General features: G+C 36.8%; 1 protein-coding gene across 3 annotated transcripts in view; it reads right to left on the bottom strand.

Annotated features, from left to right (window-relative positions):
• Rlip (Ral interacting protein) overlaps window positions 1-24570 on the bottom strand; it is a 213112-nt gene that overhangs the window by 73105 nt on the left and 115437 nt on the right. For all 3 annotated transcript variants that reach the window (XM_081736141.1, XM_081736142.1, XM_081736143.1), the window contains one exon: window positions 20513-20629. In XM_081736141.1, the coding sequence (XP_081592267.1) occupies window positions 20513-20629 (117 nt within the window). The remainder of the gene's footprint in view (window positions 1-20512; window positions 20630-24570) is intronic.

Below are 24570 nucleotides of genomic sequence, written 5' to 3'. Positions count from 1 at the left end.
CACATATAAATCTATACACTTCGTGAAATAAAACAAACAGATGTTTATACAAACAAGAGATATTCATGCATACAACACTCGGCAATTAAACGATATTTACGTACTACAACAAAATTACTCCAAATACCAAAAAAAAAAAAAAAAAAAAAAAAAAAATGTTTATTTAAATTGTACGAGACTTTATAATATGTTACCATCACATTATAAAGAGGTAAATTTTAATACCCAAAACAAAATTCGTTCTCTGTTACTTTCTAAAGCATATTATTCAGTTCAGGAATTTGCAAATGATAACGATGTATGAGTATGATATAATGATGTAACAAATTTAACATGTGATGTTTGTTTATAATTTTGTACTACTATTCTAATGGTGTAATAAGTTGTAATTACAATTTGCATTTATGTACATATGACAACTGTAGAACTTATAGGAGATACTCTCCATATTGTATGCCAAAACAGGCAAAATAAATAAATAAATAAATAAATAAATAAATAGAACATTATCTATGCTCACAGTGTTACATTTTATTACCTCCTTTCGTTTATGACAAATTAACACAAGAAAAATGGTAATCTTTTCATGAATTTTACCTCTGCTAGGCATTTAAAAAGTAGATAGTTTTTATTATAAAATTTAAAATGTATACTAAGATGTTCACTTAGATTTTCACTACACTTTTAGAGGTGAAAAGACTACACTTTTAGAGGTGAATTTACACTCTACACCACACTTTTTCAAACATGAATACCGAATGTGAATAGAATCCCAGATCATGAATTTAAAAAATATATACAGATGCTTATCAGAAAAATGGAAACACCTGAACGAAATGGCAACTTACCAGATTAATATGGTATCGGGCCACCTTTCCCTTCAGAACAGCCTTGATGCGACATGGGATGGAGGCATAGAGGTCGTGAATGGTAGCAAGTGGAATTTTACACCATTCCTCGTGCAGGGCATCGACCAGTTCTGTGAGAGAGGATGGAGGTGGAAATCGTCGCCGGAGTCTTGTTTCCAAGACGGACCACAGATGTTTAATTATGTTGAGATCTGGGGATTGGGCGGGCCAGGGGAGGTGTTGAACTTCATCCCGATGTTCCTCAAACCACGCTGCAACAACGCCAGCTGTGTGAATGGGTGCATTATCATCCTGGAAGATGACGTCATTGTCCGGGAACAACATCCGGACCATAGGATGCAAGTGGTCTCCTAAAATTGCGACATAATCATTGACAGTGATTCGCCCGCTAAGTGTGACCACAGGACCCAATGAAAACCATGATATGGCGGCCCACAGCATCACCGAGCCACCGCCATGTTTCACAGTTGGGCGGAGACACTGCAGATCATAAGCTTCTTTGGGCGTTCTCCATACAAAAACACGGCCCGTGGTTGGGAACAGGGTGAAGTATGACTCATCCGAAAATATCACACGTTTCCAGTCCTCAACGGTCCAAGTTGCATGGTCGCGGCACCATTTGCGGCGTGCGAAAGCGTTATGGTCCCTCATGAGCGGTTTGGCCCGTGCAACACGACCCCGTAAGTTCATGTCATGTAATTCGCGGCGGACTGTGATTGTCGAAACAGGGTGGGGGAGGTGCTGATTGAGTTCCTCCATCACTTGCTCCGCAGTGGCACGACGGTTCTGCGTGACAATGTGCTTTAATACCCGGTGTGACCTGTCACTCATGATTTTCTTCCGCCCACTGTTCCGCTTCCCCGATGTGGTTTTCCCGTGTGTTGTGTAGGCCGTCATCACCTTCGACACTGTCCAACGCGACACACCTAACACAGTAGCCACTGCCGTCACACTCACTCCATATAACCACTCACCAACAATTTGCCCTCTTTGAAAATCTGAGAGGTCTCCCATTTTACACTACCTCCGTCTGCTGCAGCCACTGGACACTGCTGTTCCACTGCGCCTGACGTAGTACGGAGACCGACCTAACACACCACCACCAGCGGTCCGGTGCTGCGGGCGCCACGACACCACTGCCACCTATACATCTGACGTGTTGCCAACTACAGGTGTTTCCATTTTTCTGATCACCATATATATATATATATATATATATATATATATATATATATAGAAATCTGACAGAGAAATTTGTCATTGTCTTCATTATTCACACAAAGAGTCTTCATCTTCATCAGGTTCAGGTAAATTATCTCGTACAGTTTTGTTAGTTTTAAGCATCTCGTAGAAAGCATGGTATTCCCTTGGAATGGTCAGATTATTACACATTTTTTCAGATCCTTGAACTTGGCTTCAGCAATTGGCAATTCTTTATTGTACATCTTCCGTAACGGAGCTTCACGTGGTCTGCCTCTTGCTCGTTTCAGGGAGACTTCATGAAAACTGGAACTGAAATCAAGCTTGAAGTATAATTTCATGGGCTCAAGCTTTCGATACTGCAACCAACAAATATTTCTCCACGGAATGTTCTTCGGAATCATATCTTGAGAAAATGATCTGAAATCATAAAAATCATGGAGTATAGTTTTCACAACTATAGGCGAAGGTTTCCTTCGGGACATACGAATCAGCTGCACCCATCCTTCAGGAGTGTAAACTGAAACATGTTTTGATTTTCTCTCAATGGTTGAATATACAGCATCACATTCCATTTCGATGTGCCCTGTTTCAAAAAATCTCTGATCTATGGTTTCCAAAGAGGGATGTCTGTTTACAAGAGACACACACATAGAAGCGAAAACAGAGTTCTTTTGTTGCGCTCCGCAACTGTCGGACATCATGCGGACTGAAGTTATCTCGGATGTAAAGATAAAAACAAGAAGATATTTCAACTGCTCCCCTTTTGCCTTCAGTTTCATGTCAGACGTAGCAATGGGCATTCTGATTACCCACATTGTATATCATTAAATTATAAACAGCCAATTTGCGCAGGTAAAATATTGGACCCGCCTGTCCCTTAGATATTGGTAAGACAGCTTGGAGATCAAAATTAAAAGATAAAATTTTGGAGTCTTCCCGGAACAATGCTTTATCTTCATCTCTAGCAGCACGTGCAGAATTCTTTCTCTCCATATGCAGTTTGTAATCAACATCATGCAATATTTTTTCTTCCTCAGTCATGTTGTTATAAGAAACACATTTTTTACACAAATCCTTTTTCGGTTTGAAGAAAGCAATGTTGTACAATCCGCGGCAAAAAACCTGCAACATGAGCATATAAGTTTATTGCGAAATGACGAAGTCTTTTGCTCCAAAATAAGTGTGCACGGGAGGAGGCCGAGGTTTATCCTGGCGTGATTCGTTCCACTTAGATGTTATGTTTATTCCCTGTGCTGTTAGACGTAGTTTCACAATAAACTTACATCCTCATGTTGCAGGTTTTTTGCCGCGGACTGTACACATTAAAAATTTGTCTGTACTTTTCTAAACTCACTGCACTTCGATTTTGAGAATAAAATCCTGAGACGAATATTCGGACCCAAGAGGAACGGCAATCAGGAATGGCAGAAACTTCATAACGAGGAACTGCAAAATGTACACCCTTTACCAAACATTGTTAGAGTCATCGTATCTAGGAGGCTCAGGTGGCAAGGACAGAAGTAGTTGGAGAGGTTTTATGAACGCGGCATTAAACCTCCGCGTTCTATAGGCCATAGAGTTAGCTAGTTGAGTTCTTTTACGGTAAAAATTATTTTGTAAAATATAACGGAAATTCAGAAGGTTTATGTTTAGTCTGTATGTAGATAGATAAAACAGAGCACAACTGATAACGTATGCACAGAAAATATATCCTGGCGATACTACTAGTTGATGGAAAAATGACCCCAATAAATTCCTTTGAATTGAAAGCATTTCATATGTTAATGGAATAAAAAAAAATCACTGGTAGTGGTTAGTCTTTGAAAAAGACGAAATTCGTTGGGTTAAGTTTTGATCCTTTTAGCCCCTACTCTATGATTTCGAATATGTCATTGTTCCCCTTGTTTACCTTCATTTTTAATATTTGGGCGCAAACAGCAGCTTGCATGTGTCTCTTCACTCCTCTCATTTTCATACCATCATTCTCACCATCGTGATTAATACGATTGGGTAGAAAAGCGTAATTAACTAAGTAAACTCATTACCATCAAAACGCTGAACACGTATTTTAGACTTTGATCGTGTCCGATTTTGAAAACGCTGCTGCGTACACTATAAGTCATTACTCGCCACACTGTATACAACATTGTCATTAACAAATCATAACTTTCTTTAAGTAATAAGTAAAAACTTGGTGTGACTCTTATTGAAAATTTTGGGTTGCGAGCGGAACGAAAAAGAAAATTTTTAACAAATTTTATTTCTTTGCAAATTGACAACAATATTGATTTAATAGGGCGCTAATTCTTTTACGGGCGCACCGTCGTTTAGTCTTTTCCAACACTTTTTCATTCTTCTTGCTCGTTCGACGCCTCCTTGCTATTAGCGCCGGGGCAACAGTCCCGCTCGCCCCTCCTAGCTACGGCTCTGTTCTTGTGTCAGGAGCAATCTAAAAAAAAAAAAAAAAAAAAAAGCTTGTAGAGTTGGAAGTGTCACTAAATGTTTAGCTTTGCAATTCCTGGAAAGCATTCTTCTATGCAGGGACAGAAGTGAGGGGAACGAGGGGAGACGTCGTTACCCTAGTTCCAAAAAATTACAATGGGCAAAGACAGGCGTGACGGGGGACGGCGTGACGTCATGCATTCCCCTACCTTTTTGGACCCACTTTTACCACTGTTTCTATGCCGTGTCGGTGTGAAAACATTCACTCAAACGGGCGACGATCTTGTTTCACATAGGGGGTAGGACCATCTATACTATAATACAGGGATGCAAATTACCACTCGCTCACTCACCCGGGGCGAATGGTTCATCGGCGCGGGTTATTTCAAAGATAAGTAAATGTTTTCTATTGTGGGGTGTGGGCAAGTAGTTTTTTCTTGGGTTAGTAAAATTTTGTTGCTTATTTGCATCCCTGCGATAATAATAATAATAATAATAATAATAATAATAATAATAATAATAATAATAATAATAATAATAATAATAATAATAATAATAATAATAATAAAGATAAAGAAGGAGAAGACTTGCACATATGGAGTGTGAAACGAATGTGCTCTCATTCGCATGAAGTTCCGACGTTGAATGCTCAAATCGATTGCAGGAAACATCCATAAATTTTATGAATTTTTCAGTTTTCAGTAGCTATGAAACTTTTACGAGAAATAAAGAGTAAACTCATTTCTGAGAAAGTAGTTTGAAAAGAAACTCATTCCCTAGCAAGGAGCTCTTCTCTTCCAAGAAATGATCGATATTCTACATATATGATGTGTGTGAATGTACGTATGTGTGTGATTGCTGGGCGTATGGATGAAATTTATCCCCCAGGAAAACATATTGAATTAGCACACTGCACATAACACAACGTTGATAACTATCCTTACCATAAGCAGAGGGTTAATAAATATTTTTTCTTACTGCAGAAATGTTATTAATAAACTGCTTTTCATAATAAATTGATCAGATGACTACCGTTATGTGTTGTTACTAAAATGATTGATAGTGTTTTAACGATTAGTTAATCATACGACATGTACAAAGACATAACTGAAATATGTAATAATTTGAAGGTTAAAAAATTAAAACTTAAGTTTATAACATTATATTTCGTTTTCATGCAATAAGTAACGGTATCGGGTTATTTCCTCAAGTGCGTTTTCCTCAAGTCCAGAAAATGTGGGACATTTCCTCAAGTGCCTTATCTTGATATTGATCATGAACTAGAAATCCAAGACAGAGATACAAATCTTGGCCAACAGCCAGAATGGGGGGATATGATTTCTATGCGTGATAAAATAAATACAATATTGCCACTGGTTAGATAAAATTTTACTATTAAATTTTAAGAATGAAGGTCTTTTATATCAAAGGACATCTGAATATTCCTAAACTATATAGACTACACAAGCTTTCAATTTAGAATTCAATCATAGCAGTTTTCACGTTTTCAGTATCCCATTTGAATTACGAAGGCAAAACCCTGCATCTGAACCATTCAAAACAAAAGGTTTCTTTAAATACTCAATAAATAATTACAGGCGATATTGTTTTAAATAAACTGTCCTATACGCACGATTGCCTCAGTAGGTCATACTAGTTTCTTGGATTGGGTATAATATAATTCGAATAAGCTGATTGAAGAAAACTATAGTAAATTCTCCAGTATTGAAAACAAAACAATATGGTAATACACAGTGGTCGAGGTGAGACGATATACGGTGGTATGCCATACCGCCTCTGATTTTTCAGTAATGAGGACATGCCGTCTCTGGTTTTTTAGTGATCAAGACAATATTTAAATGACCAGAGGCGGTTTGGCACTCAATAGGTATGCTGAGTAAAATCATAATAAAACATACCGCCTCTTTTTTTTTTTTTTCACTTCGAACACTGGTAATACAGATCTCGATAAAACTGAGTCAAACTATTATTTTTAAAAACATTTATCATTGTTTTGACCGAATAATGTACATGCATCACAAGATCTTTTGGTCTAGTTGACAGAACGAGATACAGGATAGATTTCCTGTAAATAAAACCCTAGGATTGCTACCCATAAATTATTTATTATTATATGTTTAATAATAATGTTATGACCTCATAAATTTATCGTGTTATGCATAGCACCTAAATATACCATATCAAAATTCTTACTATTCTATTTCTTAGTGCTTCCCATGTTCTAAATTAGTGCTATTTAACCGGGGGTACGCGTCCCTTGGGGATACGCGAAGATGTTTCTGGGGCAGTGACGACGCCAGAGGGAGGGCAAGGGGGGCGAGCGCCCCCCTGATGGCTACTCCTGCCCCCCTGACTGCCATCCAGACTGCCCCCCCCAGACTCCTACAATCATAAAACATTCTACATATAGTATTTTATATCAGCATCATAACCAATCTCATTGTCAAATTGTAGTCTACTTTCCATGCATTTACTATGTGGCAGATTAGTCCTCAAGCTTTCTTCTTTGAGCGTCTGGGTATGCACGCATATTTCTGTTTTCTAATTTAGCGCCTTTTCCGGTAAATTTTAGTTACAGTTCTTTCTTATCAATTTTAATTACTGTGCCTAGCGAACAATAGTAGATTTGGTCGACTTGTTTTCTTCTCATTGGATCAACTTCTATTAGAAACAAAAGAAAGGTAAAACCAATTGCATAACTTGTATGTATTTATCCAGTTTTGAAGTTTTCAGTTTCATATTTTGTTTTATTTAAAGGTTTTATACTTTTATTTCCTGGAACATTATTCTCGGCGTTCAATATTCGGAGGATGGGCTTATAACAGCTTAATTTGCGACTACCAGGGCTTAATTTTTTGAAGGAAAAAAAGTTGTGTTTTCCCTTCCTGCAAATGATAATAATAATAAATGTATGGAATTAAATCGATTATTTATTTAGCTCCCAATAAAACGTATTGTCAGAGTCTTGATCTTTAGTTAGTAATTGGTATGCACTAGTGCTCCCTTACTTATTTTGTTTCAAAGTACTGACATGATGTCTACCATATTGACTAGAAATGTACGTGGAGCTGCTGAAAAATTCGTAGCCCAACCCAGGAGTGCACGTGGAATGGTGAAGTTTTACTTCTTCTACACTTTCCCCGAGAGTCAATATAATACCTTGTACAGTGCTCCAGTTTTGCAGAAGTTAAAAAAAAAAAAAAAAAAAAAAAAAATCTGGAGACTTCCTCGCACCACTGTTCGTAACACTACCCTTATCAGATCTAAAGTTCAATCAGATCTAAGTTTGGGAAATAAATACAGGCAACAGTTAGACGGAGCTAAATCTGGGGAATAAGGATGATGTTCTAGACATTGAAATCCTAGATTATGCAATGCTAATTGTGTTCGCAGGGGTTCGATGGACAGGTGTAGACCTATTCTCTTAAAGGAACACAATTCCTTTCTTTTCATTTTCCGCGGTGTTGAACTTTGAATTTTTCTTTCAGTTTTGTGAGTAATGTAGAGATTCTGAATTAAATATCTGACCGTTGCGGAGGTAGTCTATGAGTACGACTAGAGGTGCGCACGAGACGAGTCGAGACAGGATTTTCCTGACAAAATTCGAGTCGAGACATGGCTCTTCCAATAGAGAAATATACATTTTTTTGAGTCGAGACATCACTTTTACAGCACATTTTCGAGACGAGACAGCCATAAATCTTGTCTCGTGCTCATCCCTAAGTACGACTCCATACTTATCCCAGAAGAATGTTGCAAACAGTTTTTCAAACTACTTCTGTGTCTTGAACTTCTTGGGGCGAGGGAGAAATGAGTGCTACTACTCCATTGACTGTTGTTTCTTTTCAGGATCATAGTGGTACAACCATATTTCGTTCATGGTTATTATTCGTGAGCGAAATGATCAGCATTACATTCAAATTGGAAGAAGACTTCTCTTAATGCCGTCACTTTTTTATTCTCCTGACAGATTTTTTGAGAACCCATTGTGTTAAGAACTTGCGCATACCCAAGCCATTCTGAATTATACTACCGACGCGTTCCAAAGAAATGCCCACAATCTCTGACACAAGTTTTACTGAGACGGTAAAAACTGGGGAAGGTGGTTGCAGCCAAACCTCAGACTATAATAAGTATATCGTGAGTTTATTATACACTTTAAAAAGTGTATAAATAATAGCTTAAATTCTTTTTGACAGTCAAAAACTGGGGTGGCGTAGGAACCCCAGCCCCAGGTTATATCTACCACTGGCTGAAATGCTGCAATTTTCAAGAATAATGTCACAAATTGCATCCATGATTTCGGGAACAGTCAGTGGATGTAAAGTCATCCTGGATGTAAAGCATAATTTGTTGAGAAACCGCCACGTTTGAACTAAGCCATCACTTCTTCACCACTGTATATAATGGAGGAGAGTCCCATAGTGTTTCACTGATTTTCTCATTAATTTACTTTGGTGACTATCCTTGGTGGAACAAAAATGCTATAATAGTTGTGATCTGGATGTTCGTGAAATTCGCTGTTTGGGCACACATAATCACTTCAGAGGCCTGAGAAAGCAATAAAAATTTCATTATTAATATGAAAATTTGTTGAAAACATGTTTTTCAAAACCACAGTTTCATCTTTCTACCTAGTACCTACACCCCTTCTGGGTTGGAGATTTTCAGCAGCCCCTCGTAAATTTATATGTAGCATATAGTACTAGACGAATTTGTTACTTGTAGCAAACGCGAAAGTAATTCAATTTAGGTTTCAAAAGTTGCATTGAAAAATATTTCATGTGCAGACGTTACTTATTTGTTAGTTACAAATTTTACTTGAAATAAGTTTATCATATAGGCGTAATATAAAAACAACAACGAAATACACAATCTAAAGTAAGTCAAACACAATAAATGTCATTTTTGGTGTGGAAAATAGCCGCCCCCCGAAAATGTATCTGCCCCTCCTTTGCCCCCCTAGGAACTTACAACTGGCGTCGTCACTGTTCTGGGGGTACGTAATGCTGCCTCTGGGGGTCTGCTGGAAATGTCCGTTGACAGTTCACTGCAAATGAAATTGGATAACTTGTCAATTTGTGACTTTTGTATTTATGCTCGAAAAGAGTAAAATGAAATTAGTGACAGTGCTATTTGACAACTTCTTCCATTCCATCAACATGTGAGAGCTCCTCCGTGGCTAAGCGGTTAGCGTATGCGCCTTTGGCGCGGGAGACCCGGGTTCGGTTCCCGGCGGGAGCTCATGTGGTTCGGATTCCACGTTAATCAGTAGGTCCACGTCTCATATAGCCTCGCTGCTGAAAAGGGACGTTAAACTCAAAATCAAATCAACTCCATCAACATGTGTGTGTGAACAGTGTTTCTCTGCATTAACATCAATAAAAACGAAACAGAAATTGCTTGAATCCAGAATCCGCTCTGATTCTCGCACTCTCGAAGATTCGACCAAGAATAGAGTAGTTGGCGTTCCGGAAACAAGCTCAGTTATCTCATTAACAGGTTAGGTCTAAAGTTACTTTTAGTTTTTGAATTTTTAACATTGTCTTTAGTGTACGAATTATCAGGGAGGATGAGGCGAAAATCCTCTTCAGTAGAACTGAATGCCCCCCATATATTTTTAAATTGCTCATGTTAATTTTTTCGGATGTGCACTTATCCCCCTATAAATAGTATTTTGATTGGTCCACAGATTGTCATTTTGTTGGGTCTCTATTTGTCCCCCTTTTTAATCAACAAAACGTGTATTTAGTTTAATAAGTTCATTTCGATTTAATTTCTCTTAAACAGCTTCAGGAGTACACAATTGAATGGCGAATTGTGTCTAGGGGTAACCGAGAAAAAAGGTTGAATAGCACTGTTTTGGATCACTATGTTCTATACAGCATAATAATGCCTTATTTTAGATTTATTTAAAAATGTAGAATATCATCAATTCCACGTCGAATGGATTTTAAAAGAAAACTGTTAATCTCACTAGAATTTGTCATTTTTTCAAATGATGAAAATAAATTTAAAATAAATAGGTATTAAATAGATAAATAAATAGGTATTATGGAACTTTTGGGGTACTACACGACTGTAAGTTCCCGACAGTTACAGCTTCAAATCACTGAAGACATAAGCGATTTTAATAATAAAAATAATGTTTCTTGTAAGTGCAAGGTTTTAAGCGCTCAAGGAAACTTATTTACTTCCAGTTCAAGATACAACCGGAAAGTCTTTTCACTTTGAAAGATTAACAAGTAAAAGAAAATTTGGGGAAAAGCCAGCCAGGAAGGTAGCATCATGTTAAGACAGAAAATTAGCCTGCCTAATCAGGATATACAGACTTGAAATTTGAATCCAAGATCTCACGATTGAAAAGAGCAGCGCAAACTGTTTACCTCGCACTCTCTTAACTTGATCTTATACAGAACTACTAGTAAGCTTACGTGTCAACAGAAAGTTTGACCAATGAACTAAAGTTTGAATTAAAATAGATCATTTCCTTCAAAAGTGATAATAATATCTAATTTATTCAACAAATATTGGAGGAACATGGTTCCAACAGTGTCAATAGGAACTCGGCAATTGATTAATGTAACTTCTCATTGTCCGTGTGACTTGTTCCATATCACAATACTTTACCCAGCACTTTTAGATTTAAGGGATTTAAAGAATAAATCCGTGTAGTGATTCTGCCTTGAGATTTGTTTCTAAAGAACAGTTCAATGAATTCATTGTAAAACAGACATTTCATACTCTGCAGACATACCTTACGTTCATTTTCAGTTGCATTAATATTATAAAACAAGTAACATTATATGCAATTTTGTTCGACAAAGTATGATTTTATTTGACACCCTGCAACCCTAGTTATCAGCAACAGCTCAAATAGCCAGCAACGAAGTACCACCCCTCTTCTTTCTTGTATTAGTTAAGAATTTCAGAAGTTGTTCTCCTTCTTTTGGTTAATGATCGTCAGATTAAGAAGAAAGATAAGCACTTGAGGAAATGACACCTTTCTGGAAAGTTGGGGAAATAGACAGTTGAGGAAATAACCCTATTTCATAAGTAACCTATGCTTATATCACAGTTCTTTTTTTCTTACAAAACAGTGGCTAAAAGTTTTGTTCCAAACATAATGATAAGTTCCAGTTGTTAGAAATTATGTATGAATATAATCTACCGTAGTATTGTTGTTAAACCCTAATGTTGGTTGAATTTACAACACCATTATTGTCCTTTATTTCTTGCAGAGTGAAGATGTAGGGGAAAAAAAAAGAAGATCGTGGTGCAGTTTTGACCTTACATGAACACCCTCCGACAACCATCTTTAAGTTACTGTAGAAACTGAACATTACACATAAATTCGTATATCGCGCCATATAGTGCTAAGGATAACCCTCGTACTGGTAGACCTCGCTCCGTTAGGACATTACATGTCAAGAACTTCTCGAAATACGGTCCGTAGCAGAAACTCATGACCCTACAAATGAACATGTCGCGATCATCAATGAAAAGGGTGATCAATGAAGACGTCGGACTGCATGCATATCGCAGAAGGGCTGGCCAGCGATTAAATCAGCGCTTGATGACACAAATTTTGTTCACAGATGAGAACATTTTTCGCAGTTGTAAAACACCTCAATAGACAGAATGAAAGGGTGTATGCAATAACCAGTGCTGCGGTATGTAAACAAGTTCCCCGAATCCAGTAATCCCACCACCCAGCATCAATGATGGTTTGGTTGGGTGTGTCGTTCCTGGTTCCTAGGTCTAAATATGGGAGTTGAGTTGATTTTAGTTTAGCGTCCCGTTCAGCAGCGAGGCTATATGAGACGTGGACCTACTGATTAACGTGGAATCCGAACCACATGAGCTCCCGCCGGGAATCGAACCTGGGTCTCCCACGCCATCTAAAAATGGGAGTCAAAGTATAGCCTACCAGGAGGTCATTCTCGAAAAGGTGATGAAACCCCCTGGCACCACTATGTTCTTGGGTGTTAAAACAAACTTCATCACCTGCTCACAAGGCCAGACGGCGACGCAAGAGTATTTTCGTCGCAACAAAATTGCGTTCGTTACTACAAGATCTGGTCCTATTTGGAGACGAAGGTGTGTGCTCAACCTCACAAGAATCTGGAACGCTTGAAGTATACTATAGTGAAAGCAGTGGTTGATACAGACGTAAGTCCGATGCGTGCTGGCATTGATGATGGGCCGCGTCGTTTATGAGTCTGTGTCCAGGCACAGAAATACCATTTTGAATAACTGCTGTGCCGATTTATTTCTCACTTACCCTTGTATAGCTACACTGCATTACACATTTCTTTCTCTCTATACTTCGTTTCATATTTATGGTCTGCTTGACCATAAAACTTTTGACCAGACATCGCCTAAAGATCAGTTAACTACAGTCATGGGCGGCGATTAGGGGGGCAGTTGCCCCCCCCACTTTTCTGAAGTGACCCATTGATGTATATAGTTTCATTTGGAAATGTGAAGTTATTGTATTGGTTCATAGAAAAGAATGATGCCATATATTTGCCGTTGCTAGAGTACGTATTGCTTATTTCTCTTCTCGTGGTAAGAAAGCTACATTCTCTTCTCGTGATAAGAAAGCTACAGGAAGTGAGTTTTAATTGCCACGGAAAATGGTCCAAAATTTAACCTATTGGAGCGCAATAATTGCATTGTACTTTCATTTCTTACTTACAATGTTATTCAGCCGCTTTGAAACTAATTGAGATAACATTTCGTCAAAAAAAAAAAAAGTCTTTCACAAGTTATTCTTTAATTGCATAAAAATTGACAGTTCCTAAAATGTATTTTCTTTTTTCTAATATGTAGTAAGGAATATTGAATAAACAGAGTAATAAGAAACAACTTCTACCTTTTCCCTTGTTTTGCAGTGTAATATACGAGTGAAGTGGTGTGTTTAGGGGTGTACGAGTATATATACAATTAAATTTCTTACTATGAATTCAACATAATTCTAGGTTTCAGAATTATTTCGTATAACTGGAGTGATTCTAAGTATTGTTGAGTTTAGATGTATTCCAAGAAAGTGAAAACTGCACCTAATGGCAACGAACATGTTTCGAAAAGCTACAAAAGTGTTTCTTTAAATGTCGTAGCATACGCTCGTAGTATTACTGTCTTTTTAAGAGTAATAACATACATTTCATAGCATGTGTGGAATTAAAAATAAGTTGTTCATTATTTCCCGGTTTCAATGTAACTTTTGCAAAACAAGCCTCATTATTCATTACTGTCATTAATATTATCTTTTCTACTTATTTGTTTTGCAAATTTGTTATTAAATAATAAGATCACAATTTTCCAGACAGAATTCTAAGATGTTCATGAGCAAGAAATCAAACCTCTTACACTTTCGTTGTTTAACAATACAAAGAGCTAGTACCTACTTCCGTTGCTCTTGTCAATTTACTTAATAAAATATGAAATACGATATACGGTATTTTAACTGAAAAAGATAGTACCCTATTAGTTATACAACCTTTCGTCAAACAAAGTGTTAGCATCAACCAGGTAAACTAACATTGATATACAAATATTCAGATCATGTCTTGTCCCCCACTTTTAACATCCAATCGCCGCCACTGACTGCAGTAATAAATCACACCGTTATTTATTCAGATTACTGAACATTACTGACAACAGTCAAACTATGTCAAGGAATTGACATAAGTAAATTATTTCAATGCAATGTTCCTTTATTCAGTCTCCCCTCTTGTGTTTCCACACGATATTTACATTTTATTCATGTGCCTTCTCTGCTGCCTGCTAAGAGTTACACCAATGCACAAAACAGATGATTCATACCTATAACCAAAGACTGGTAGGATAGGTCAGCTATTGCGAGAATGAATGAAAAAAAAAAAAAAAAAAACTTTCTCGGAGATAGCTACGATGAGCTAGAAACACTAAATTCTAAATTCAGGTCGTTATTCCGTCCCACAACCAAATAAGTTTTTAAAAAAATGCTGTTTAAGGTATAAAACTTTCTTGACGGCTTATTTTTCAACATACATTTATCAGAAAAAAAATGAAAATTTCAGGGGACTGAGGCCCCTAACCACTTCTAACTACGAGTCTTTGTTAAGCTGAAGATATCAATTTGAAATGAATACCTTTTATAATCATAGTTCCCCAAACACAAATTTTTACCGTACCGATTTGCAGAAAGATTGAGATGGTTGACTTTTCAAATTTTAATAAATAGTGTTCTGTAGTCCGTGGGGGCCATTTTTAGAACACTCGATATATATACCCGATTGTACCGGTGCACATGATTTTTGAGAGAGAGGTGGAAGAGTGGAACTTATACCGAAGCTCCCTCTATAAAATCCGTTGCGTCGATACGTCCCAACTCTGAAACATGGTTATTTAGATAGACAGTGTACTAGTTCCTCTAATATTTCTTTAACCGCCTTTGATCTCTCTGTTTTCCAGCTAGGCAGCCTCAAAGTTACAATTTTCACGATTTTGGCATCTCATAACTTTGAAACAAAGCTTTTTTCGCCCTATTTTCATATGGACTTTTTTATTGTTTAGGTGTGATGATTTCACCAGTGGATTTTGGCTACATAATAAATGAACACCCTATATATATAGACCTATAAGGTGTCATCAAAGAAAAGGTCCATTTAAAAATATCCCAACATAGGCTACGTGGCGTGACATAAGTGGTAAGTGGCATGCAGGCGCGCACCCAGATTTTTTGTTTGGGGGGTCCAATATTATAAGAGGTACTACGTCTATATAGTATTAAACCTGTATATTTCTGGACCCGAAAAAACAATAAGTAATTGTAAAATAATTCCTCCTGTATTTTCGAAAAAAAAAACTAGATTATTTTTATAAGAGTACAGGTTAAGCGGTGCATCAGTGATTTCCCTGTTATAGGCTATAGTTTTATTGAGAAAGAGTACAAATGTGTGTTAAGTTAGGAAGCTTTGGGGGTGAGAGTCCGGATCCGGTCGACCCCTCGTGGATGTGCCCCTGGTGGCATGGAAGTTTCGGTGCATTAGTGCAACGCATTATCTTTCAGGTGGCGAGGATCTGTTGACTAATCGCTTTTTCTTCCTTCAGGTGAAATGTGCTGCGACTAAAGAATTGAGGTACTGCTAATGAATGTGACCATGGAAGAATACAAGCTCATTATCGTGACAAATGTGTATCGGACAGAACATGACGAAATACTGCCGGCGTTTTCGTGCCTTACGAAACAGATTGAAGGACGATTAGCGGAGAAGAAAGGGTATCACACCACTTTCCGTAGCACGTGTATTTTTGTCACACAGAACCACGTTTCACCTGGGGTAAGAAACTAACATTTCATTGCATACTCAGAGAAAATAACATAAATACATTCGTTATTTGTGTAACATTTTTATATTCCACTTATAAAATCACTAATTTGTATATTTATCAAGTAAATTATAAGATCAGCTCACAAAAATATTAAAATATGCCTTTTAAAATTTTATTTGGGTCATTTGGACAATATCGTTGTTCCTATTACGAGGAACCGCCATGTTAAATACACAAGTGTACCAACGTAGTGTACATCCTCGCACACTACGCATTATGCACTCGCAGACTTGTGTACTTGGTACATTTGACGCACATTAGGTGACGTCAGTTCCGGAAATAAGCGTACTTCAAATGCGCACTTGTATCTTTTGGACACGACAAGAGTCAACGGTTCCTTGCCACCTGGGAGATAATGAGCAGATGTTCCGCCACTACCATGTCACACACTTGTGGGTGTACACAACACACGAAGAATCTATCTCACGAAATATGTATGTCAGGATACTTTCAAATTGACCTTTTCATTTGGTGGCACGTTATTATTAGCCTAGGTAGGGTTCTTAATTTTGTCCTGGACCTGAATTCAACATAAATTGGCCATTGTCGATCTAATACTGTCGTATAGTTTCTAATATTGGTTTCCATACAGTAAAATCGGTAACAGAAAGCGACAAATCTTTTATATACGTATATATATATATATATATATATATATATATATATATATATATATATATATATATATATATATATATATATATATATATATATATATATGGATTCTGAATCCCAAGAAGATCTTTCATCTAGGTTGCCAACTCTGGAAAATAAAAAAGGGCACCTCCTCAAAATTCCCTATGATATAGATTTAAGTATGAAGTATCTCTGTTCAGACCCATCCATGGGAAGGAAATGTACTATCGTGAACAAAAGTGCATTAGCATCTGTATTCTGTATATCTTTAGTACATTCACCAATAAGCTTAATAGATACATTGTGCTTTAAATGAGAAACTGAAATCGGCATTGATCATTTTATTGCATTTACCAGTAACTGCCACTTCTTTAAAATTATCGAAACAGATGAACAAAAGTATATTAATCTTTACATGACAATTTTGGATCTGGAAAATGAAATTTATTCTTTAAACTTATACTTACAGGAAATTGCTTAAAGAAGTTCTTTTTCACTCTCAATAAATGTATAAAATTCGTTACAAGTAAATTTTAAATTTTCCCTGATACAGTCCCTGTCATCTCTTTAAAATTATCTAAACTGATTAACAAAATATATTTATCGTTGATAGATGGTGAAAGGCGAGTTTTGGATTTGCAGAATGAAAGTGTGTGTGTGTGTGTGTTTTTTTAAATCTATACTTCGAACCAGATGAAATTGCTTCCAACTGGATACAAATTTGAAAAAAAAAAAAAAAAAAAAGTCATAAAGGGGGCTGGTAAGAAGTTTGTACTGGTCACCGGCTTTAATCAAAACAACAGCAATATTTCCGGCCAGGCCGGTGAAAAACCGGCCAGTTCGCAACCCTACTTTACCCTTCTACTGAAGACAGTAATAGTAAAAACCGATCCGATTTCAACATTGATTCATCCATAGTAATAATTATTGTAAGAGATGACAAGAAAAAAAGTTTTTAATGTGGATTTAGCGTCCAGTCTCTCTCACATTATCACTACTACAGTCGGAAGTTATTGATATACTACTTCTTGTTTCAATATTGAATTCACATAATTTCTAAGTCTATCGCAGTTTTACAAAGTGAAACGAAACTCTCATTTTTATATACTACATTAAGTAACAGTCACATTTAAAATATATATTCATATAACTAGGGTGTTTACACTGACGTCACGAATAACTGAATAAATGTTATAACGCATGGTTGGAAAATTGGCAATCCTTGGAAAACAATATTACAAATTTGGTCCTATGTATTTTTTTTTTTCTTTTTTGTTTAATTCCATATATGTATGACATTAAGAAGAAGAAGAAAAAAAAAAGATTTTCTGAGAATTTCGGTTGCCAATAATGAGAGGACAGGTTATAAATGTTTCAATGATATTGTTTACTTTCAGTATTTAAATTTGTTTCAAAAGTATATTAAAGTATAAGCATATTGAAATGATCAGTGTTTACTAACTTACCAAAAACTGAAACTGCTGTAACTTTTTGTTTTACATTATTATTATTATTTTTATGAAGGAAGAGAGGGATGACATCTGGGCAGTACTGTGTAAATGGTGACATCATCTTAACGGCGCAACAGTACTTGCGCAAAAGTTGCACACAGTACTGTTTAGTGATTGCCTGTCCTTTTGGTATAGTGTCAACTAGAATTACCCCCTTTTATCCCAGAGCATGGTATAGAGGACTTAGTCGTTTGCTGAAACAATACTTAAAATTTTGGGTGAGGATGTGAACGAATGATCTCTCTATTTTGATTCTCGTTTTGCTTCGGCATTGAACAGGGAGGAAGTGTTTCATCCGTAGCGATCACAGGATTGTCCACTGACAGCATTTTTCTTGTCAGCAGGAACACTGGCAATCATCTAGCTGGACGTTTTCTTAACTTCGCCCAACTGCCTAAGAACCCAATGTGAACTGATCTTTCTCATTTTCAGGTGGTCAGTCAGTCACGCTCGCAGCCAGAACAATAAGATAGGGGGCTGAGATAACTTTTAGAGGCCTCATTTTAGTTCACCTTCCATTCATAGTTTCTAAGTACATAAATGCTATAATTAGGAAAATTGCGAAATGTAACGCAACGCAAAACAAGCGAAAATCAATTATAACTGACATGCCGACTACTGCAAACTAAAACGCTTATTTTCTGTTGTGTTGACGCAAACCGTTGCGATATTGCCCCTGATATACTAAATAAATTAGAAGTTACTTGTACGGCAAAGAAAACTATTGGTGAGAGATTAATCATAAATTTCTTAATTAGGTAGGATGGGAAGGAGTATCATAAATACAAATTATAGTTTTGCGCATATTAATTGCATTTATACTTCAGTTTTTCGTACCTCCTGCTTTTCCATGTTGGATTCTCCTAATTTTACGGATGGTACGTACAGTAAAACCGGTAAAAAGAAATATAATCGCGAGAGAGCCAATATGTCTTTTTTTTTTTTTTTTTTTTTTTGACTGTAAGCATTCTTAACAACTGTACCGACCTCAGCATAAAACTAAGATAGGAATTAATTGATATTTTGATAATGAAAACTTAGGAATATCCTACAAAATTGCCGTAAACACAATCAGACATTTTTTTCTTCAGGAAAGGGGAATGTCAGCGGACTCCTAAACCACGATGGGCCCACTTGAATTGCAGATCCTACCGCTACGCTATTGGTTCAAGATAGCACTTTTGGGTAGTAAGTTTTTTTGAACACGACCACAATATTTGATTTTGTGATAAATTATACGTGTAAAAAACGTCATAACAGAAGATATCAAAAATGGATGACACATACTGCATTTCTACGTATACAATCCATTTTTGATATAATTATACAACAGGAATGGGGCTTGAGCCCGGTCAAGCCCGTCTGTTTATGACACTCGTTAAGATAGACGGCATATGACAACATGTCATCCAGAGTGACTACTGTCGCCCGTCATATCTGAAGTGATTTTTATTTTTTAGTTTAATGTCCCACGATTATGCCCTTTAGGTTAAACGAGACGGATGATTAATCAAAGTGAATGATTATGAATTATTTTTGTACTTCCCCACCGAGAATCGAACCCGCTAGCCACTAGATCAGTGGGGGGGGGGGGGCTATAGGTCATCTTTGTTTTTTTCCTTGGACGTACTGCAGTTACATGCGTGCAGAATAGAAAACAATTTGGAATTTTCAAGGAAAGAAAAAAGGAAACACTGGAGCAGCCAGATTAGCATAAATGAATCTGCTTTTAGCAAAACGTTTTAATTTCCGGGGCGAAAGTCTAAATCCATCGTTCATTAACCTTTTAATTGGCAAAGCGATAGTTGCAAACTCGCACTTTAGTTATTTATTTTCGTAACAACGTAGCGTATATTTATTATTCAAGGGACAGAAGATGGAATTGCAGGATATTAACCGTCCTGGTGAACAAATAAATCCTCCGGAACAAAACGTAAAATCTAGCTAATGCTGCCGAAACCGGGACAGTTTTGAACTCTAAGCAAAAGATAAAAATTATTTTAAACAAAAGGTGCCCTAAATGGTGTAAAGGTCACCTCAAATTTTTGCCGAGAATAAAGTATCTCATGAGTCTCTAAAGTTAGGGAGATGAAACTCGGAATATAAACTCTTATCACTAAAAACGGTCTTCAAATAAATGCATTTTCTTGGCCTATTTAGGTAAAATCGTAATAAAAAAATTACACCAATGCACAAATCAAGTGATTCATACTCATAACAAACGGCAAATACAAGATAGATCACCTTTTGCGATAGATATCACCGGTAAGGCTCTATTGGGAGAATGTCAGTATATTTATACATTACAAGGACACATTTATCCGCGATTATCATTATTTCCAAAACTATGGAAGTCTGAATCTATATTACGCTTACGAAGTTGTAAATGTAGTATTAATTTACAGTATACATTTATAATACATAGCAGAATAGAAGAAAATAACATACCATGTTCTTCAACGAAATCGATACATTCTCTCACGATAACTGGAATGTCAACTCCGTCATGGCACCTGCTCCTTTCAACGGCAAGCTGTAAACACACGCCGAACACTGGCTGTTCGTCTTGAAAATAAAGAAGCAATAAAATATTAAAACATTTGAAAAAAATTGCTACAGTAACTTATTCGTAAGTGCTAAATACAATTTGATTATAGAATATTATCATCATTTACTAGTTGTTGCAATTTAAAATATATGCTCAGTTCTGCTTACTTTCACCATTTAAAAAAATCTCCACGAACTAAATAATAATCTTCTATATTAAATTACAAATGTTTTCTCTATATTTAGAAAATTTAATATTAAAATAATCAACCTTTTTTTTTTTTTTTTTTTTTTTTGGAAGCTTTACATTGGTAAGTAGTATATCTACAATTCAACTGTGACATCAATAAATTCGGCAATACAATGCTTAACAATCAGGTACATCCAAAACTACTAAAGAGTTTAGTAAAGATCAGTTTTTACATGTAAACTTTACATGCAGCTTTGTTCGAATCTCGTTAGCAAAGAACATTGTTTACAAGACAGGCAGACAAGTCAATCCCATATGCATATTATTATAACATAAACAATCAATTACGTATTGTACGAAGCTAAGAAGATAACTTCATTTAACTTAGTTTTTCTAACTTGTAGCTGAATCTGTTTCAAAATTAGATTCCTTGCAATGGCACTGAAGACAGGTTATGATGTTCAGAACGTCGAGGATGCAAGGGTGCTGATTCCAAATCTAAAGTCCGCTTTTGTAGTTTTTACATTTTTTATTAATTATTTTTCTATTGTTGATGTTGCTGTTTTAGTTAGTATCTTATCTTGCAAACAGGGCCGATTCCAGTAGTTCTTTAAGAAAAAATTATCCGGGGGGCACACGTAGTATTCCGGGGGGGCACTACTGGTACTATTTTTTAATTATTATATTATAGACGTATTATTTTGGTCTAGTCCGGGAAGGGGGGCACTCTGAGAGCTCCGGGGCGGCAGTGCTGCCCCAAAAAGGTGTCTGAAAGATACACTGGCCGGCTCTACCATATATGCAACACGTGCATTTGCACAGGGCGACGATTATTTAAAATAAATATGCCTTGTTGGAAAAAGACTTCAGATGATGGTAATTAAATTTACTAAGCTGACCTTCTATTTGAATACATGGACAGTGCTAAAGCAAACGGTCGAACAAATCCCAGCAGCAACAATCTTGATTGTTGTCAAATACAAGAACTCAATTCTCGAACAGCAGCGAACACTTGTTCCATTTGGTTAGTTATCACAGTTTCGACATGAAAATTAGTCATGTCTTTGTCACAAACAAGTTCCTTATCATTGAAGATGGAAACAAGTTTTTTTTAAATTTTGTAACGGAAGTATAAGGAAAAGCAAGAAATAAAGAGAATAGCTAGTTGCACTGGAATTGCAAACTGATATATTGTGATTGAAGCTCGATATTAAATTCTATAAAAAGGATTACCATTTTCCTCTGCAGGTCTGTTTGCTTTATCTTTCAGTAGCATAACAGATTATTATTTAAAGAAAAAAAAAATACACAACACCAAGCGTGTAGTGTTTAGGTGTTTCTAAGTGCCACTGATCTTTCCCTCCCCTTCGTTGTTCATGATGGGGTAGCATACATAGAATCGTGGCTTTTACAAGATTTGTTCTTTCTGGAGAAAGGGGGGCTGCAAATGATGTCATTGCACGGAGCGGCAAATTGCCTACGGCCGGTCCTGCTTGCAGCTTTAGTTTCACGCATTGCCATAGTAACTAGAGCTCCGACATTTTGTACAGATACGTAAATCCGATGATAATAAAATGTTTCACATATTTTCGCTGTAGCTTATAGTTTTACTATAAAACTCTTACGTTACGAATTATTCTCTACTACTATACATATCCTATTCCGTTATGAACCAAAAGTGCTCTGCAAATGACATGAATAATGTAACAACCAGGAGTTGTTCATAAATTACGTTTTACATTAGCTTGGTTGGTTGATTTGAAATTTTGCGTCCCGTTTCAAACCGAGGCTATATAAGACGTGGAGCTATAGTGTAACGTGGGGACCGATAGGGATGCGCACGAGACAAGATTTGTGGCTGTCTCGTCTCGAAAATGTGCTGTAAAAAAAATGTCTCGACTCGAAAAATATATATCTCTCTATTGGAAGAGCCGTGTCTCGACTCGAATTTTGTCAGGAAAATCATGTCTCGGCTCGTCTCATGCGCATCCCTAGGACCGAATCACTGAGCTCCCATCACGGAGCAAACTAGAGTTTTCTGCTCAATGGTGCGTGCACTAACCATACAGGCTTCAGATTGGGAAACTATGATAAGACTTCTAGAACTGATTAAATGTGAAAACATCTCGAATTTTTTAAAACATAGATTTAAAAAAAATAAAAATCAATGCTTTTATTAAATACACAAAATAAGGATAGCTACATTGGTGGGATGAATTTTTAAAAAATGGGATTAACACCATAAAAGATTTGGGTGCAATTGGTTATAGCGAACACTTAGAACGCTCAATGCTCTTCTAGTCTGCCCATTTCATCTTACCAATATATATCGGGTGTTGCAAAATAAGTGTTACAACTCTTGGGAGGTGACTCCTGCCACTGAGACAAGAAAAAAAGTTCTCTTGAACTTTCGGCTATCGGACATATTTTCGGATCTACAAGGTGCCGAAAGCGTGGGAAAATGACTTTCGGACGCCAATAGTTCGGAAACTATCCAACGTAAAGAGGGCGGGTAAAAAATTCACTGAAGAAGTCATACCTGCTGTATTGAATTTTGCATGTTTCACAATCCTACCATGCACGCGCAAGGGATTCCTCAAAGGACCGTAGGGAATCCCGGATAATCTACCAAATGAAAATTGGTCTAAATCGATATGAATTGATAGGGTTTCTACCAGGTAACAATATTTCGTTTGTATTAAGTCGATATCTGGAACAAATACAAAATGGCGGACACCTTCATGCCCGCCTGGTGATTATGCATGTTGTGTGTGATTGCATAATCACCAGGTACGGATGCTGGCCAACAGTGACGTTCTGAGTATTAAGTGTAGCGAACTTGTAATCAAATGCTCTAGAAAGGCATCTGAAGTATCGGTAGAGCACAACAGATGTAGCAGGGTGATTCACATGTGTGGAAACACACAACGAAAAATGCCCAGAAAAAATGCACACACACTAAGTAAACGCGAGTTCAATGCGCCAGAAATGTAAGGAATAACATCAAGAACATGAAAGCCATTGCCAATTCACCAATAATATTCCCTCAATCCGATGCAACATGATCTGCACGGTTGCATACCAATAAGGATGCAAGAACTGAGGCCAAGTTGAAATTGTGCAAAGGGACTCACTAAGAAACTGGGTAAACTAAAGGAATGTCACTAATGGGATCGCATGATCGATATTGAAATGGGCCAATGTGTGTGTTGATATCAACATGTAGCTAATGGACAAATGTCAACATGTCCCACTACTGCTGGGACACCGTCTCAAATGTAAAAACTAGGAAAATAACGTTGTACATTCTGCTATTACATCTGGTGCACTTTTTGGTAGAACGTAACTAGAACATGATTGCACCGATGTCTTTCTTTGTTTGGGACATAGTCCCACAGTCGACACATATGACAAGAAATCTCTTAATCCACGGTTCAAATTCTGATACAGCGTGAAAATGTGCACTGTGCCGATTTGTTTTATTTATTCTTCGTTGCAATGTGCGCTGTACAAATTTACGGTTTTATTTTCCTATATTTTGAGTGCGTAATATTGTCCCAGAAGAAGTGGGACGTGCTAACATGTTACTTTCAAGTTGTATCAGAATTTGAACCATGTCTTTTAGAGAGATATTTCCCATGTTTCGAGTGTGGGACAATGTTCCAGACGAAGGGATCATGGATTCAATTGTGTTCTATTTACGTTGTACCAGAGTGTGACTTATGTGTACTAGAACATATTACAGTTATTCTCCTATGTTTCGAGAGTG

This window comes from Thermobia domestica, chromosome 13, assembly GCF_964235325.1.
Source record: "Thermobia domestica chromosome 13, izTheDome1.hap1.1, whole genome shotgun sequence".
Classification (NCBI taxonomy): Eukaryota; Metazoa; Arthropoda; class Insecta; order Zygentoma; family Lepismatidae; genus Thermobia; species Thermobia domestica.
This window is presented reverse-complemented; position numbering and strand designations above follow the sequence as displayed.